The sequence below is a fragment of the Phyllobates terribilis genome, unplaced genomic scaffold (genome assembly GCF_046119375.1).
Source record: "Phyllobates terribilis strain yellow unplaced genomic scaffold, ASM4611937v1 Scaffold_8__6_contigs__length_399053987, whole genome shotgun sequence".
In the NCBI taxonomy this organism is placed as follows: domain Eukaryota; kingdom Metazoa; phylum Chordata; class Amphibia; order Anura; family Dendrobatidae; genus Phyllobates; species Phyllobates terribilis.
The window spans coordinates 133833045-133850826 of NW_027362768.1; the positions used below are offsets into that span (position 1 = coordinate 133833045).

The 17782-nt window shown below is 41.1% G+C and overlaps 1 protein-coding gene across 1 annotated transcript in view; it reads left to right on the top strand.

Annotated features, from left to right (window-relative positions):
• The window catches only part of LAMC2 (laminin subunit gamma 2), a 41090-nt gene that overhangs the window by 5206 nt on the left and 18102 nt on the right, over positions 1 to 17782 (top strand). Inside the window, exons 2-15 of the mRNA XM_073643318.1 lie at positions 4806 to 5003; positions 5122 to 5239; positions 8323 to 8424; positions 8847 to 8983; positions 9834 to 9962; positions 11294 to 11483; positions 11571 to 11683; positions 12935 to 13153; positions 13253 to 13435; positions 14762 to 15007; positions 15852 to 15988; positions 16090 to 16237; positions 16750 to 16955; positions 17638 to 17717. Coding sequence (XP_073499419.1) covers positions 4806 to 5003; positions 5122 to 5239; positions 8323 to 8424; positions 8847 to 8983; positions 9834 to 9962; positions 11294 to 11483; positions 11571 to 11683; positions 12935 to 13153; positions 13253 to 13435; positions 14762 to 15007; positions 15852 to 15988; positions 16090 to 16237; positions 16750 to 16955; positions 17638 to 17717 — 2206 coding nt within the window. The remainder of the gene's footprint in view (positions 1 to 4805; positions 5004 to 5121; positions 5240 to 8322; positions 8425 to 8846; positions 8984 to 9833; positions 9963 to 11293; positions 11484 to 11570; positions 11684 to 12934; positions 13154 to 13252; positions 13436 to 14761; positions 15008 to 15851; positions 15989 to 16089; positions 16238 to 16749; positions 16956 to 17637; positions 17718 to 17782) is intronic.

The following is a 17782-nucleotide window of genomic DNA, read 5'->3' on the forward strand; positions in this document are numbered from 1 at the left end:
GCACTGCACTTTTGCTGGCTGGGATTGGTGGAGCGCACTTTTAGCTCCTGATGCAAGCCAGCTTCAGTTCCACTGCGCTTCTGATGCTGCAGAAGTAAAGCCAGGGGCGTAACTATAGTAGGGGCAGGGGTTGCAATTGCCCCGGGGCCCTGGAGCCTAAGGGGGCCCGAAGGGTCCCTTTGGCCCATATGAAAAAATCGTCACTGATAAAAATCTGAGATAATTGGGGGCCCTATTGGAGGTTTTGCATTGCGCACACAAACTTCAGGGTACACCACTGGGTAAAGCTGCCTCATATAGCAGCATCAGGAGCGCATCGTCCTGGCCACTAATGTGATAATACTGCTGACCTAAACTGTCAATCAATCAGGAGCACCAGGTCCCCTGCAATCAGGCAGTCCGGAGGCAGGGAGAGGTGCGCTCCTGAAGAAAAGATTAAAAGAACCTTTTAACTGTCAACTTTTCTTTCTGGAAGTTTTCTTTTCCAGTGCGATGTATATTGCATTATATATATATATATATATATATATATATATATGTATAGTATATGATAAAAAGAGAATCTCTTGACTATTAGTGTGACCTCTTCTAATATCACTTGCACTGCATGCAAACACGGATTGTGAGGCTACAATGCTGTTTGTGAGCCAAAAGGACTTATGAAGTGCAGAAAATGATAATATATAGAATATCTTAAGCCTATAATTGTATTTATTTCACAGCCTCTTGTGATCAGAACAGCCAATAATGCAAAGTTTTGGCCATGCTAAGTGTCCTTCATCAGGCTGAGGTATATGACTTAGGAGAGCAGCTTAGAGACATAAGTTTGTGCTATATCCTTGTCTCAGGCTTTCAGAGGATCTGCGGTACCCGTCAGGAATCATTAATCCCCTTTCCATTCTGTGCATTTACGTCCCGCCTCTGCCGGAGGTTATTACAGCTGATTGGTGGCGGTCTAGGGTGTCAGACCCCCACCAATCTTATATTGATGAGGATGGGGAATCAATATAAAAGTACTAGATAATCCCTTTAATTATTATGGTGAATCAAAAATGTAGGAAGAGAGCATGAAAACAACAGCCGAGGTGCAGAACCCCTATGGGGATGGATTTTTGCAGTAATATAATTGTTGAAAGCAGAATTTACTGCACAATGACGGGAGTGTCGTAGTGACGAGATGTTTAAGTCGTGTGACTCCAGAACGTTTTAAAAGGGCCATGAAGATGCTCCTTACATGGGACTGTGCAGGAGGGAATGAGCCTTATTAAAATGAGAAAGCAATCTCCTCTTTGGCTGGCACCTAATTGTCGTGGAATGTCATCATGTTCCAACCTGAGTTTTGCTGGATCAGTCTCAGAATTACCAGACCCTAGAAATAGAGTTCTGAGCAGTCGTAAACTATTTGTATCAGGAAATGATTATACCGAGAACGTACGGTAAGTGGACGTCACCTAAACATCTTAAATTACCAGTTCTCAGCTCTGATTATCCAGTTAGAGATGTTTTCACTGTCTGGTGCTGGAAAATAAATGCGTTGTAACAAGTGCAGGCAGACGAAAATGGATCATTGACAGAGAAGGATTACCTTTAATGAACCTGTACGTGTAGATTAGGGAGCTGGAGTGACTTAGGCAATAGGGAGAACTGCTGTGAGGACGTCCAAGGGTTTGTGCACACGATTTTTTTTAGATACCGGCGTACCCGCCAAACAGAAGATGCACCAGAAAAACGCAGGCGGAGTGTTTCCTGAAGTGTCTGTTTTGTCATTATATTCGTAGAGCGTAACCACTAGAGATGGGAGAATCCATACGCAGAACTCCGGCCCATCAGTCAGTGCACTTCAGCTTTGGGCAAAGCCGAAAAACAGATTATGTTTGGGGCATGCTCCAGATTGAAAAAACTTTTTCATAGGCTTCACTCAATCGCCAGTCGTTTTTCTAATACCCCAAAAATTTAATCACTGATTTTTATCAGTGTTCGGCCTCATTCAGACTTCCAATTTTTTTTTATGTATGAAAAAATGGGACCGATTATTCTGATCAGACTCTGAACAGAGTTTGATCAGGGCCTGATAAGTGTTTTCAGATTTTCTCGTACAAGGAGAAATAAAAAAAAAAAAAAATGTCTCCACCTTTTCCATTGTGACACTCCGTGAAAATTGGACCGCACTCAAATGTCATCTGAGTGCGGTCCGATTTTTCACTGACCCATTCTCTTGTATTGCTTATTTGTACCGACCCCCAAATCAAAATCAGAAATGCTCCAATATTTTCTGCAGACCACTCAATCTGAGGAAAAAAATCGGACATGTGAATGGCCCCATAGACTATTAGGCTATGTTCACACATTGCGTTTTTTCTGCAGCAAAACCTTATCTCTTGGCAGGAAAGAAAGTGCATCAAAAATGCAGGTTTTGGTTCGTTTTTTGGTGAGTTTTTTGTCCGTTTTTCAGGATCCCAAAGTTCAGCTTTGCTTCCAGCACAGAAGCATGAACACAGGTCACAAATGCAAGACATATGTGACACCATATTAACCAGAATTACAAATGTAACAGTGGGGGGAGGTGAATTGTTCAGGAATAGTTTACCTAAGACACTGGCAGAGCATTGAATTTGTAGGGCACTATTTATTTTCACACTATGGTCTGGGGTTCAGTTGCTTAGGGCATTGTTCAATTTCACTCCTTCCTGTGCCACAGGCATTGTTCAATCTCACACCTAGCTCAGCCAATGTTTACTGTGGTCACATCACTAATTTAATTAAACTGTTCTAATCCAAGCCGTCCTCTCAGGTGACCAAGACAAGATGGTAAAATCACAAAAATAAATGAGTTTCACATACTGCTGTACTTGCTTTTTTCACTAAAAATGCAGCAAAACCTGAAAGCTATGTTCACACTAGGCATTTTTTCAGCGTTTTTTCACTACCCATTACCTTCAATGGGTGAAAAACACTGAAAGAAGTGACATGCTCTATTCTGCAAAAAAAAAAACATGCAAAGCACAAAATACTGATCAAACAAAAACCAAGGTGTGTTCATGAGATCTCTGGAATCTCATAGACTTTGCTGGTACTGTAAAATGTAGCTGAAAATTTATATAAAAAACCCTGAAAATACACAATGTGTGAACATAGCCTTAACGGTACTAGTGCTATACAGGGAAAAACACTGATAGCACACAAACGCAAAAATCAGATGTCTAAACGAGGCCTTATGGATCAGATTTTCATCTGTGTTTGGTCAGTCTGTCAGTTTTTACCATCAGTTTTATCTTTTTTTTTCGCATATAAGATGTTTTTTTTAAGCTTCTCCTGTCAAGCTAACGTGAAAATTGAATAGCTGACTGATAAAAATCAGATGCTATAATGGACCCATAGACTTGCATTGGTGAGTTTGTCCCGTGTCTCTGATCAAAATTAGACACACCTCTGTGTTTTGGTGCAGCCGCTCGCTCTGCAAAAATACACAGACAAGTGATCAGAGACACAGGCTATAATGGAACAAGTTCTTAAAAAATAAAAAAAACTTTGATAGAATACATAAATTAAAAACTGACTCCTGAATGAGCCCTTATTCTGTAGCTGGGGGTCGAAGCTGCTCATAGATTCCCTTTAAGATTTGTGGTTGTCATAAGGTTTAAGATGTCAAGCCATCAGTGGCGCCCTCTTGAGCTTGGGTGACTGATTACACAGCTTGCCCGCCTCTGCGGTTAGTAGCGTACGATCGATGGGACATGAAAAGTTGTGATGTGCTGATCATACAACTCTGCGTTGACGGAATATCTACAAGGGAACATGGAATTCCTGACAATTTTCTAATGTTTGCTTGTAATTATTATTAAATCCCGTTGTTGCACGTCATCATTAAAGTGCCGTCTGGATTTCTAAATCTGACAACATCTTTAAATATTTGTGACCTGGTTATGTGTTAAGTTATTGATACAAATAGGAAAAAAAGGAACAGTTCAGCTCCACTAATGATTACAATTCTGCAGCATTATTCACATCCATTAAAAACAGCGAATAATGCAGTAATATAGAAAAACAGCAACACCGCTGCAGTTGTCTGCGTTCTTAGTCTTGGTATTATTGTATTGGTAGCATGAAGAGTTAAGAAACAGACTGAGTTTACAATGCAATTTTTTTTTATATTTCCGCGCCGTTGGCTGTTTTTTAAAGAATTTGACTAAGGGTTCATAGGCAGACGGCAGTAAATTCTCTCATCCGAGAGAATCGGGCCGATTATGCAAAAGACATTCTGATCAAACTCTGGTCAGAGTGTCATCAGATTCTCTAGAATGAGGAGAAGATGGAGAAAAAAAATTCTCTGTTTTCTCCATTCTGTGAGTGGGCGAAATGGGACTGCACTCAGATGTCATCCGAGTGCAGTCCGATAGTTTTCACACTCTAATTGACTTGCATGGCGAATGCAAACCAAATATTGGATCAAATTCGGGCTTGCTGCGTTTTTTTTTTTTGCTCTGTCCGAGAAAAAAAATCAGATGTGCACAGCCCCATAGAATAACATTGGTTCGAGTGCGATCTAATGTTTTGCCGATAATACGGTCATCTGCACCTGCCCTAAGGCAACAAAATCTTAAACTTTAATAGAGCTGGACATCCCTTACTTGTATCTGAATCTTCGCGTTCCTCAACAATATCGTAATTCCAGGCTTGTAATTAGGACCTATTACCAAAGGGGCGAGCTGCTGTGTTGAAATCCTTTCTTATAATGCTAAGTTATTGATGAAGGTTATAATTACTGTGACTATCCTCCTTACATTTTGCTTATTTTTCCTTTGTAGTCCATGTATCAGTGTGCAACTGTAACGGCCGCTCTCAGCGCTGTGTGTTTGACCCGGAATTGCAGGCACAGACAGGTTCCGGCTTCCGCTGCATAGACTGTAATGGAGGCACAGATGGTCCAAACTGTGAGAAATGCAAAGATGGCTACTACCCACAACAGGATGGAGCTTGCACGCCCTGCCACTGCCATGCTAAAGGTATATTTTGAAGAAGCAACACTACTAATTTTATATAACTATAGTATGTTAAGGGGAAGTGATCAATAAACTATTTTTCACCTTTTACTTTTTGGATGTGATTTGTTTTTCCCTGTAGGTTCTCTTAGCTCTCAGTGTGATAACTATGGACGATGTAGCTGTAAGCCTGGTGTAACGGGTGAGAACTGTGACAGATGCCAGCCTGGCTGGCATTCACTCACTGAGGCTGGATGCAGGTAAATATAATATAGAAGAAGCTTAAACAAGTGGACTGCCATGATAATAAAGATGAACCATTCATTTTAGTTGCTTGCCTGCAAGATATTTTATTTGGAACTGACATTATTGGATCTGAAGGTTAAAGTAGGTTAATACCCCTCTAGAGCTGTAGCACATAGGCAAGTGGTGTCCATGACATTGAAGTAAACTCAAGCTCAACACCATGATAAACCACCATGAAAATAAATATTTTGGCATTGCCCTCCAAGGACTTGAATATCCACCCCTGAGAAACTAGAAGATCTGTCCCTGAGGTCTTGAAAATCCACCTCTGAGAAACTAGAGGATCTGTCCCTGAGGATTTGAAAGTCCACACCTGAGAAACTAGAAGATCTGTCCCTAAAGACTTGAAAATCCACCTGAGAAACTAGATCTGTCTCTGAGGACTTGAAGGTCCTTCTTTGAGAAACTAGAGGATCTGTCCCTGAGGATTTGTAGATCCACATCCACCCCATAGAAACTAGAAGGTCTTCCCCTGAGGACTTGAAAATCTACCTACTAAGAAACTAGAAGATCCACCTCAGAAGATGTGAATCTTGCGTTGATTCCAGAGTCTATTCACTCTAGAGTAAAACATCATAAAAATAAATACTTTGTCTTCCCTCCAATGACTTGAATATTCACCCATAAGAAACTTAAAGATCTGTCCTGTGCACTTGAAAGTCCACCCCTAAGAAGCTAGAAGATCTGCTGAGGACTTGAAGGTCCACCCCTGAGAAATGACAAGATCTGTCTCTGAGAATTTCAAGGTCCACCCTGTAGAAACTAGAAGATCGTCCCCTAAGAATTTGAAAATCTACCCCTAAAAAACTGGAAGATCCACCTCTGAAGATGTGAATCTTACATTCTTTCCAGAGTCTATTCACTCTAATGTAACAGGCACCCAGCACGTACGTGGACTACATTGTCCCATCAACTAATATTCAGGGATGTTTATATGAATGCACAGAGGCATTCATAAAGCACCAATACACACAGTGAAGGAAATAATTATTTGATCCCTTGCTGTTGTTGTAAGTTTGCCCACTGACAAAGACACGAACAGTTTATAATTTTAAGGGTAGGTTAATTTTAACATTGAGAGATAGAATATCCCCAAAAAATAAAGAAAATCACATTGTATAAATTAGATACATTTATTTGCATTTTGCTGTGAGAAATAAGTATTTGATCCCTCTGGCAAACAACACTTAATACTTGGTGGCAAAACCCTTGTTGGCAAGCACAGCAGTCAGACGTTGTTTATAGTTGATGATGAGGGTTGCGCACACGTCAGGAGGAATTTTGGTCCACTCCTCTTTGCAGATCATCTCTAAATCATTCAGACTTTGAGGCTGTCGCTTGGCAACTCGGAGCTTCAACTCCCTCCATAAGTTTTCTATGGGATTAAGGTCTGGAGACTGGCTAGGCCATTCCATGACCTTATTGTGCTCCTTTTTGAGCCACTCCTTTGTTGCCTTGGCTGTATGTTTTGTCTTGCTGGACGACCCAGCCATGACCCATTTTTAATGTCCTGGCGGAGGGAAGGAGGTGGTCACTCAGGATTTTACGGTGCATGGCTCCATCCATTCTCCCATTGATGCGGTGAAGTAGTCCTGTGCCCTTAGCAGAGAAACACCCCCAAAACATAATGTTTCCACCTCCATGCTTCACAGTGGGGACGGTGTTCTTTGGGTCATAGGCAGCATTTCTCTTCCTTCCGAGTTGAGTTAATGCCAAAGAGCTCAATTTTTGCCTCATCTGACCACAGCATCTTCTCCCAATAACTGACAGAATCATCCAGGTGTTCATTGGCAGACTTCAGACAGGCCTGCACATGTGGCTTCTTGAGCAGGGGGACCTTGTGGGCACTGCAGGATTTTAAACCTTTAAGGCGTAATGTGTTACCAATGGTTTTCTTGGTGACTGTGGTCCCAGCTGCCTTGAGATCATTAACAAGTTCCCCTCGTGTAGTTTTAGGATGATCTCTCACCTTCCTCATGATCAAGGATACCCCACGAGGTGAGATTTTGCATGGTGCCCCAGATCGATGTCGATTGACAGTCATTTTGTATTTCTTCCATTTTCTTACTATTGCAACAACAGTTGTCTCCTTCCCACCCAGCGTCTTACTTATGGTTTTGTAGCCCATTCCAGCTTTGTGCAGCTCTATGATCTTGTCCCTGACCGCCTTAGAAAGCTATTTGGTCTTGCCCATGTTGTAGAGGTTAGAGTCTGACTGATTGAGTCTGTGGACAGGAGTCTTTTATACAGGTGATTATGGAAGACAGCTGTCTTTAATGCAGGTAACGATTGATTAGGAGCGTCTAACTGGCCTGTAGGAGCCAGAACTCATAATGGTTTGTAGGGGATCAAATACTTATTTCTCACTGAAAAATGCAAATAAATGTATCTAATTTATACAATGTGATTTTCTTGATTTTTTTTTTTTTTTTTTATATTCTATCTCTCAATGTTAATATTAACCTACCCTTAAAATTATAGACTGTTCATGTCTTTGTCAGAGGGCAAACTTACAAAAACAGCAAGGGATCAAATAATTATTTCCTTCACTGTACGTGAAAACATCCCTTGTGATTTTCAGCCATTATCTGCTTCATACAGTATAATCTTTAGTGACAACCTTTGAGGGAGAAGTAATGGTGGCCATATTGTTTGTCACTCATAAACCAATATAAATAAGGAAGGCTAAATGGAATTTATGACACAATATAGGATGTAGCTACATCAGATTAGCAATAAATGGATCCCTGCATATTAGAATCTCTGCTTAATAAGAATCACTGTAATAATACAAACGACCAGGGATCATTCATTATGTGTGCAGGAAAGGCAATTCCAGCAGATAAATAGGAAAGGGTTCTTTATAGTTAGAGCAGTCAGACTGTGGAATGCCGACTACAAGAGGCAGTAAAGGCCGACACTACATCGGCATTTATAAAAGGCTGGATTCTTTTCTCACAAAAAAGGGCATTGTCAGTTATAAATAATCTTTTTACAACCTATGTAACATTGTCCCTTTGTTTTCTCCAAATTTCAGACGACAAGGCTGCCTATGTGACCCTGCAGGTAGCAGCCAAGGATGCGACAGGGTAGGAAATTGTGTTTGCAAACCCCAAGTCACTGGAGAGAGTTGTGACAGGTAATGTAACATTTTGGAGCTTTGTTAATTTTCCTAATATCTGAGAAGATGGGGGATAATCTGGATAAATACCAATGTATATATATAAATATATGGCACTGCCGTAATGACTAGCAAAAAAACCAAAATGAAAACTAAAAAATTATGGCCCCGAGGATGCAGCCACCAAAAGTGATGATTTTTTTTTTTACTTTAAGACATGTATTTATTATGTAAAAGTGTAAAAAGAAAAACCTACACCTATCTGGTATCAGGGTATTGACTTATAGATTAAATTAAACTTCGTTTTCACTGCGCAGTAAAAAAAAATTGAGTAAATTTTTTTTTAGTTTTACATTTTTGGATTGGAATCAACGTCGTGAACAATAGAAGAAAACAATGTGTTCAGCTGCATAACTCCGGTATCTTGGTGATAATTGCAGGTGTAAGCCGGGGCACTATGACCTGCAGGCCGGCCGATCAGAGGGATGCCTACAGTGTTTTTGCTATGGACATTCAGCAAGTTGCCGCAGCTCCACCGACTACAGCAGGAATGAGATCACATCTTCTTTTGAGAAAGGTTTGTAACAAAGATGTATTTATTCTCTTCCTATATTTCCCCCAGTGCGCGCTGCCTCTCTGAGGGAGCTTCCTCCTACAGTCTTGTCTCTGTGAGAGCCTTCCTATAGCTTCCTTATATTGAGTTATTTTGCTGCGCTTTGAAGGTTATACTTTCCTATTTATTTATTTTTTGCAAGCCTGCATTGTCTAATAGGAAGCAAAAGTAACAAATATATCTAATCAGCACATAAACAATTACAGCTCACCGAGTTAGATTTACCTACAGACAACCACCGGAATAGGGAATTTCTGACTCCATATAAAAGCTATCCGACCTTGTAAAATGCTTTTCTTATAAGGCAGGGTTCACATATTGCATATATGGTTTTTGACAACGTTCCTGAAGCTTTTTTGCAGCAGAATTCGTGCAGGTTTTGCTGCCTTTTTTGTTGCAGATTTAATACAGATTTCACCCTTTTCATTGCAAAGGACAAAATCTGCACTGATTCTGCACAAAGAATTAAAGTGCTACAGATTAAAACTAAAAAAACATTCCTGTCCGGATTGAAGCACGACCAGGGAAAGAAAATTTGCATACTTTTCTCCCATGGAGCGTTGCCGGTAGGACTCCATACTGGGTGTATCATTAACAAGGAATGTTTCCAGAAAAAAAAGAAGTACTAAAAACTGTTTAAAATGCACAAAGTAGATTTAGAACTGCATAAGTTTTTGTAAAACAATTAAAAAGTTCCCAGATTACTGAAAAAAGTACAGTCTATTTATATAATATGACTCGGGTATTATCATAGATATTACTTTGAATTTCGCTTGCTTTCTATCTGATATTGTATCTGTCCTATTCCCTGTAGATGTAGAAGGCTGGACTGCAGTCCTAAAAGATGGATCCCCTGCGTCCGCCCCTGTCCGCATGTCTCGCCACCATAAGGAGGTGTATCTGGCATCACGACAACTGGAACCTCTATATTTCAGCGCCCCAGGTAATGTAATTCATAGAGCTGAAGATTAGAGGCCAAATTCTATTGGTACATTAATATTTGTACCATAAACTTCAGATTACAAGTACTAGCACCCAAAAGTCCAATATGGTCTGTTGGATGAAAGAATGAGACTATCAAACTCAAGCCGGCAATCGGGATATATACAATATATGGAGAAAAGTATTAATCTGTGAATTCAGGTTTTTCATTCTGTCCCTCCAGCCCCTCGTTATGCCGTCTACTAACATGGTGGGGCAGAGCTCACTGATACCAGCGCAGTCCTGTAATAGGAGCCACCGGTGTAACAAGTCCGCTCAAGACATTTCTTCCTCCATCACCTGTGAGTGATAGTATTAAGAGGTGGAAGGAACCGCAGAACTCAGCCATGAAGTGGAGACCCCATAACGTTACAGAGTGGGGTCACCGAGTGCTGAGGAGCAAAGGGCAGAAAAGTCACCATCGCTCTGCTGACTCCATAACTGCAGAGTCCACACCTCCTCTGTTGTTAACATCAGCACAAAACTGAAACTTTATGGCATGGGTTTCCATGGCCGGGCAGCTGCATGCAGCCTTACATCACCAAGCACAATGCCAATCGTCGGATGGAGTGGAGTAAAGCTGTCACCACTGGGCTCTGGAGCAATGGAAACGTGTTCTGTGCAGCAACGGATCACACTTCTCTATTTCAAAATCTGAGTTTGGTGAATGCCAGGAGAACGTTACCCGCCTGACTACATTGTGCGAGCTGTAAAGTGGAGGAGGGATAATGCTATAGGAATGTTTTTCAGGGTGGGATTAGGCCCCTTAGTTCCTGTGAATAAAAATCCTAGTACTTGACCATATAAGACATTTTGGACAATTGTACCTTCCAACTTTGTGGGAACAGTTTGGGAAAGGCGGTTCCCCATGACTGTGCCTAGCAGGATCCATAAAGACAAGGTTGGGTGAGGTTGGTCTGGAAGAACTCGAGGAGCACACAGATCCCGGACCTCAACCCCATCAAACACCTTTAGGATGAACTAGGTCGGAGATGGTGATCCCGGCCTCTCACTAACATCAGGGTCTGACCTCACAAATTCTCTTCTGGATAAAGGGGCAAATACTCCCACAGAGACCTCCAAAATCTTGTAGAAAATCTTCCCAGAAGAGCAATAAAGGGGACATCTTCATATTAATGACTATGGATGTAGAATGGGAGGTCAGTAAATCTCCTGGAGGTATAATGTGCAGGGGGCACATACTTTAGTCCATATAGTGTAGTAATAGTTAATTATTTCAGAAAAAAAACATTTTTCCTTTGGGTTTTTCTAAGATTTTAATGTCTTCTGCAGGAGCTTTCTTAGGAGATCAGTCTCTGAGTTACGGCCAACTGTTCTCCATAACTTTCCGCGTGGACAGAGGACGTCACCGGGCCGGTGCTGAAGATTTAATACTAGAAGGAGGAGGATTGAGAGTAACGGCACCACTTACTTCATCCAAAACCTCACTGCCCTGCAGATTGCCTCAGACATACACCTTTAGGTGAGGTGACGTTACTGTCTTGTGATAACATTCTTTCCTGAATTTCCCACTATAAATAACACTTACAAAACCGTGTCCTCCCTACAGATTGGATGAACTTTCTTTCAGCCCTTGGTCTCCCAAGATCAGTCATTTTGATTTTCGCCGTCTTTTAAGTAATTTGACGTCCTTAAGAATTCGTGCTACTTATGGAGAATACAGTAAGTTCAAGTAAAAGCAGAATTCATGTCTGTTTTTCAGTGCAGCCCTATGGACAGCAAATTAACTGTTTATTGTGCCCTCTAGTGGCGCATTTGGTTATTACAGCTTTACTGTAAAGCCACAAAAAAAACATCATATCTTTATCAGCCCTTAAACAAGTATTAATTTCCATATACAGAGGTCTTTCTTGGAAATTCAAATTAGTAGCATGTAAGCATGTATACAAACAGATATAATACCCACAGTATCTAGTAATTAATGTGACCAAGTATCTTATTATACAAACATATTCATACTATAATGCAAGGTACAGTCCAGGAACTGAGGCAGAAAGTGCAAGTCTATCATAATACAATGTAACAGACCTAATACTCATAATATACTGGTATGGGAGTATACCATGTGCCTCTCAACATTCTAATACACGTTTCGCACGTCCGCTTCTTCAGGAGCTCTGTTTTCTGTTTATAAAGGCAAAATCAATGGGATGCTTAGAAGCTGAACAATAAAAGTAAATTTTGGAAGATGCTTGGATTGTATGGTATCATGTAGTGGCATTTTAGGGATAATTTTGCAATCTTAATTCAGCAAGGTACACACGATTTGGTGCAATGATTTGGTACAATCTTTAGACCAATAGCTTTCTGGTTTTGCCTTGCAGACCTTATCATGACCAATCAATTTCACATTTTATTGGTCCAAAATGATGGGGGTGGGGGAATAGGCCCCTACCTTTGCCAGCGGCTTATCTCTCGCAGAACAAAAAATTGGGCATGTTGTAATTCAGCATGCCCAGTCCTTATTTTCCACAATATTTTCCATTGAATAAGGACTAAGACACAATGCCACTATGTAATACACAATAGATAGTCAAGCACAAACATTTGTGTAAAAACTGGTATCTAATATATATGGTCCCCTTAAAGGGGTCATTCATTGCTTTAAGACATTTTATTAATGGGCTTAAGTGGTCAAAAAGTAAAAAAAAGGAGCCTCATCTACCATGACAGCGCCACTCCTCTATATGGTGCCAGTATCCCCCAACAGTTTGCTGGCTTCCTCTTTTATTGTGATGGTGTAGGAAGGGGGGATGCGATGTCGGGTGACAACTGCAAACAATCAGATTGGCTGCTAAAGCCTTGACATTTTGCCCACCAACAGGAAGAAATAGTGTTTCTGTAGATTGATGGATTGACATAGAAAACTAGAAAATATAGTATATTATCATCTGTATTTGCTATCTCCACAAGGCACAGGATATCTGCAAAGTGTTAGTCTCATCACCGCTCGTCCTGGTCCCGAGGATTCAGCTCCGTGGGTGGAGAAATGTGATTGCCCTGTTGGCTATAAGGGTGATTCCTGTGATCAGTGCACCCCGGGATACTACAGAGAGTCGCCAGCACTCGGGGCTTTCAGCCCTTGTGTCCCCTGCAGATGCCAAGGAGGAGGCCGGTGTGACCCAGAAACTGGTAAACATCTCCATACCTTCATGGTTGGTCATTGGTTTCCTCACATTCAGTTTTGTTGATTTTTTTTCATCTTGTGTTTGAATTTTGGTGATTCATCAGGTGACTGTTATTCTGGTGATGAGAATCAGAATATTGACTGCGCCGACTGCCCACACGGACAGTATAATGACCCCCGGGACCCCCAGAGATGCCTGCCATGTTCTTGTGGCTCTGGCATTGGATGCTCATTGTCTCCCGAGACTCAGGAACCCGTGTGTGACCATTGTCCTGTAGGCCTAAGTGGTGAGTACCAAGCAGGACTGGAAAGGGGACTGATGTCACATGGCAGAAATAAGGGAAGAATAGTCTGCATGCAAGTTAGCTCTCCTCCAGAAGGAAGGAAACTGTTTATTTAGTGTCTCCTCTAGTTAGCTACCCTGGAGGTCCATGTCTGACCTATTAAAGAGCCTTAGGTCATTAAAACATAGATCCTAGAAATACAGGCTGTCACACTCAGGTCAGGAGATCGGCCGGCAATCGTCATCTGTGTTATACGGCCATCTGACTGCACTCTAATAGAGATTTAAAAGGGTTGTCCATTAAATGCAAGCCATCACTCATCTGCAAGTTAGTTGATAACTTGCTGATCAGTGGTTGTCCAAATTTTTAATTTTCGACAGGAAACTTTTATCCCTGTTACAAAATGGCAAAGAAGGTCGAATGAGCGACTGGTGCTCTGTTCATTCTCTATGGGGCTGCGGTAAAAAGCAGAGCATAGCTCAGAGAATGAATGGAGCCCAGGCTGCACATGCGCACTGCAGCCCGATTCTGACGGGGATAAAAAATCCCTGTTCTGGCAATCAGTACAAGTCCCAGTGGTTGGACTTCCACCGATCAACAAGTTATCAGCTATCCTCTGGATAACTTGTTTTAACCAGACAACCCCTTTAAACCAAAATAGAGCCTCCTCTGAAATAAAGAGACACCCATGAAATATCCGATTTCTATTTTCTACAAGTCCAGAGTCTAGGTGGGTAGGTGGATCCTCTTCCTTCTGAGAAACCCACTTAATTTTATCCATTTCTCTATTAAATATCTTCCTTCGATTAAAGATTAAAGGGGATGCCCAAACTTATGATATTGACGACCTATATTTTAGAATAGGTCATCAATATCAGATTGGTAGAGGTCCCACAACCGACACCCCCACGATCAGCTGTTTGCAGCTGGATGTTGACATTGATCAGAGCCAGAACAGCACAGCTCCGTTCTCTATATAATGTCCATTGCCGAGAACTGCAGATCAGCTCTTAGAGAAGTGAATGATTTATCCTATTGAAGGAAAACTAATCAATATCATAAGTCTGGGCACCCCCTTTAATAAAATGTATCACATATAATAATTGTCAATTATTGAAATCCACAGTTTGTGTCATACATTTAGTTAGATGTAAAAGTTGCAGGGGAAATAAAAAGTTGCAGGGGAAATAAAAAATTAAAAGGGGAAATAAAAAATTAAAAGGGGAAATAAAAAATTGAAGGTGAACTGAAAAGTTGCAGGTGGGTGTAGATTGTGCTGTCAACTGCAACCATCTAACTAGGGGTCTTTTAATAACCCCCTCAAACCAGGTCCTCGCTGTGACCTATGTGCAGATGGATATTTTGGAGATCCAGAAGGACAACGTGGACCACAACGTCACTGCAGACCTTGTGCATGTAACAACAACATTGACCCTAATGTACCGGGAAACTGTGACCGAGTGACCGGAGAGTGTTTGAAATGTATCCATAATACAGCTGGATTCCACTGTGACCGCTGCAGAGAGGGATACTTTGGTAACGCTTTGGATCCAAACCCTGAACGCAAATGTACAGGTAATGTTCATTAACATATTACTGTGTGGGTGATGCATAACAGAAATTGGGCTGCATTGCACATTGTATCGGTGGCTTTGCTTTAATGCCGTGCAGCACCAAGGTCCTAGGTTTGTATCTGAATAGGACCACTTCTGTATGGTGTTTATGTTCTCCTGATAAATTTTATAGGTTTTCTTTCAGATTCCACAAACCTCAAAAAACATATTTATAGTTCAATTGATTTCCTATTAAAACCCCCAATAAAAGGGTGACCGTAATGTAGAAAAATAACGAGCCAAGAACAAATGTGACTGCATTTCTATTTTACCCAAATTTGTATATAATCAGTATGGAATGTTCTCAGCAGTGATGATTTAAGTGGACATTGTACAAATCTTACTCTAGCAATCCCACTGAGAGAAAATAAAATCTGTAAATGACACCTGTTACTAGGGGAGCCATGTTGTAGATTTTGTGCAGGGGCTTCATAAATAATCTACTGTACCATTTTCATACATATTATATATTATCATACAGTGTAACATAGAGATATTTTGTAACGGTAGTTAGAATTTTCTTTCATTGAAATGTCCACTTCATACATTTCTGTGATGATTAAACTTTTTATACATCTTTGTAGCATTCACAGCGTTGTTTTTCTAATATGGAGCTCCAAATCCTCTGCATAGACAGATTTAAATCGTAACACTCTGGATGACTGCAGCCGCCACTAGAGGGAGCCAACTGCATACTGTTGATAAAGTGTACAGAAAGCATCTACACTCCCCCTAGTGTCAGTTTTAAAAATGACAACCTTTAATAGTTTTTGCTGTGAATGTTAAGTTTCTATCTTCTGCTGCAGCTTGTTCCTGTCACCCAATTGGTTCCCAGCAGCCAAGCTGTCAGAAGGATAGCTCCTGTGTGTGCAATCCTGATTTTTATGGGGACAACTGTGATCAGCCACAATGCCCTAGCTGTTATTCCCAGGTCAGCGACAAGGTATGTAAAACAGCTGCTATAAGCAAAAAGTCGAGTTATCTTGTGTAACCTTTTCATATTTATATAACAATATGAACCTTCAATTTCCTTGTCTTTTCTAGATGACCTTGTACAAGAGACAGCTGCAGGGCCTGGTGGGTGGTGGCAATGGCCAGAGTCAGGGGACAGATACACGTTACTTAGAGGAGCAAATGAGAAGAGCGGAGGAGGCATCTAAAGCCATGTTAAGAGATGCAGAATCTGCTCATGGTGAGATCTGCACTAATAACCAAATTTAAACGGGTTGTTCACTTTTAGGTACAATATATATTTTTTTTTACTTAAGTGCATGAATTTGGGGCTTACAATCACTTTTGCTATTGGATATCAGTAGAAATTTTGCACCGTTTGACTTTTACCGGCTCTTTTTTTTTTCCCCTGCATGTTCAACTTTGATGTGGTCTGTGGTCATAAATCAGCTGAGAGGAGCTCAGAAAAAAAAAGATAAAAAAAGAGTTAAAAACTCTCCTTCCATTCTGAATGAGCTCACCAACAGTTTCTCAGTTAACTCATTCTGCAGCCAGCAATAGGTGGAGCAACACTCAGAGGACATAGAAGGCAAACGGTGCAATTTTTTTAAATAAAACCCAATTGCAAAACTAATTTTAGCCCTAAATGCATGCATTTAAGGAAAAATAAATTAATTGTCCCCAAAGGTGGATAACGCCATTAATATTCCATCTGCCTGTAAGGTAAATTTATATTTTTTGATAATTCTACAGGTGCTGAGCAATCCCTTCAAAGACAGATGTCCGGGCTGCAGGGATTACAGGCAGAGACCCAGAATGACCTGGAGCGACTGCAGACAAACCTACAAGGTGCAGCGTCTGACTCGAGGCAGTACCAGAGCCAGTTACAGGACTTAAAGGGGAAGATCACAATTGCAATACAACAACTCAATGGTGGCCAAGCTGAATTAAACCAACTGGTAAGATAATATACTGTGCATCTACTCCATATAGCTCCAATATATCCATATGTTCAGCACATGAGCAGATACTGGAGACTCTGCTGCCTGTGTGTGCGAATGCGCTGGTCCTGTTAAGTTCCTGCTCAGTGCCCATACATGCATAGCAAGGGGTCTTAAAGGGAATCTGTCAGCAGGTTTTTGCTATGTAATCTGAAAACAGCGGGAGATAGAGGCTGAAATAAAGAATTCAGGGACGTGTCACTTGTCAAAGTGTGTGCTGTTGTTTACTAACTGTCAAGGATTTATCACTAAGAGATTAACATTGCCAGACAAGCCCCTCCTATGATAAGCACCTTACTGTCTTTGGACTTTGTACATACAGAGCCTGGTGTGGGCGGGGTTAGCTGTGGCGTGGGCGGGGTTAGCTTCCTCAGCTCTGCTTCATTCTAAATCTGAAAGCTGTGATTGTGTCAGAACCGTTGCACCCAGTAAACTAGGTGATACATCATTGGATTCAGCTTGTCTCTCCTACATTATGCTGCTGTCTGATGAGGTAGAAAAAACCTGCTGACAGATTCCCTTTAATTACAGATTTATGAGCCACCACTTAGTTTATGGCCCCCGCTGGAAATATCTCTGTAAGGTCACAAACCCCTTTAACAATTTTTCACAATTTTTTATTTTATTTTTCTGATTACAGACATTTTCTTCTGTAGACTCATCCTGGAGTTCAAACTCTTTCTCACAACTTGGCCAAGAGGCCCAGACTATAGCAAACAGGTAATGTCCTGCTGATTGTCCTAGACTACAGCTATATAGTGGTCTACGCCAGGGTTCCCCAACTC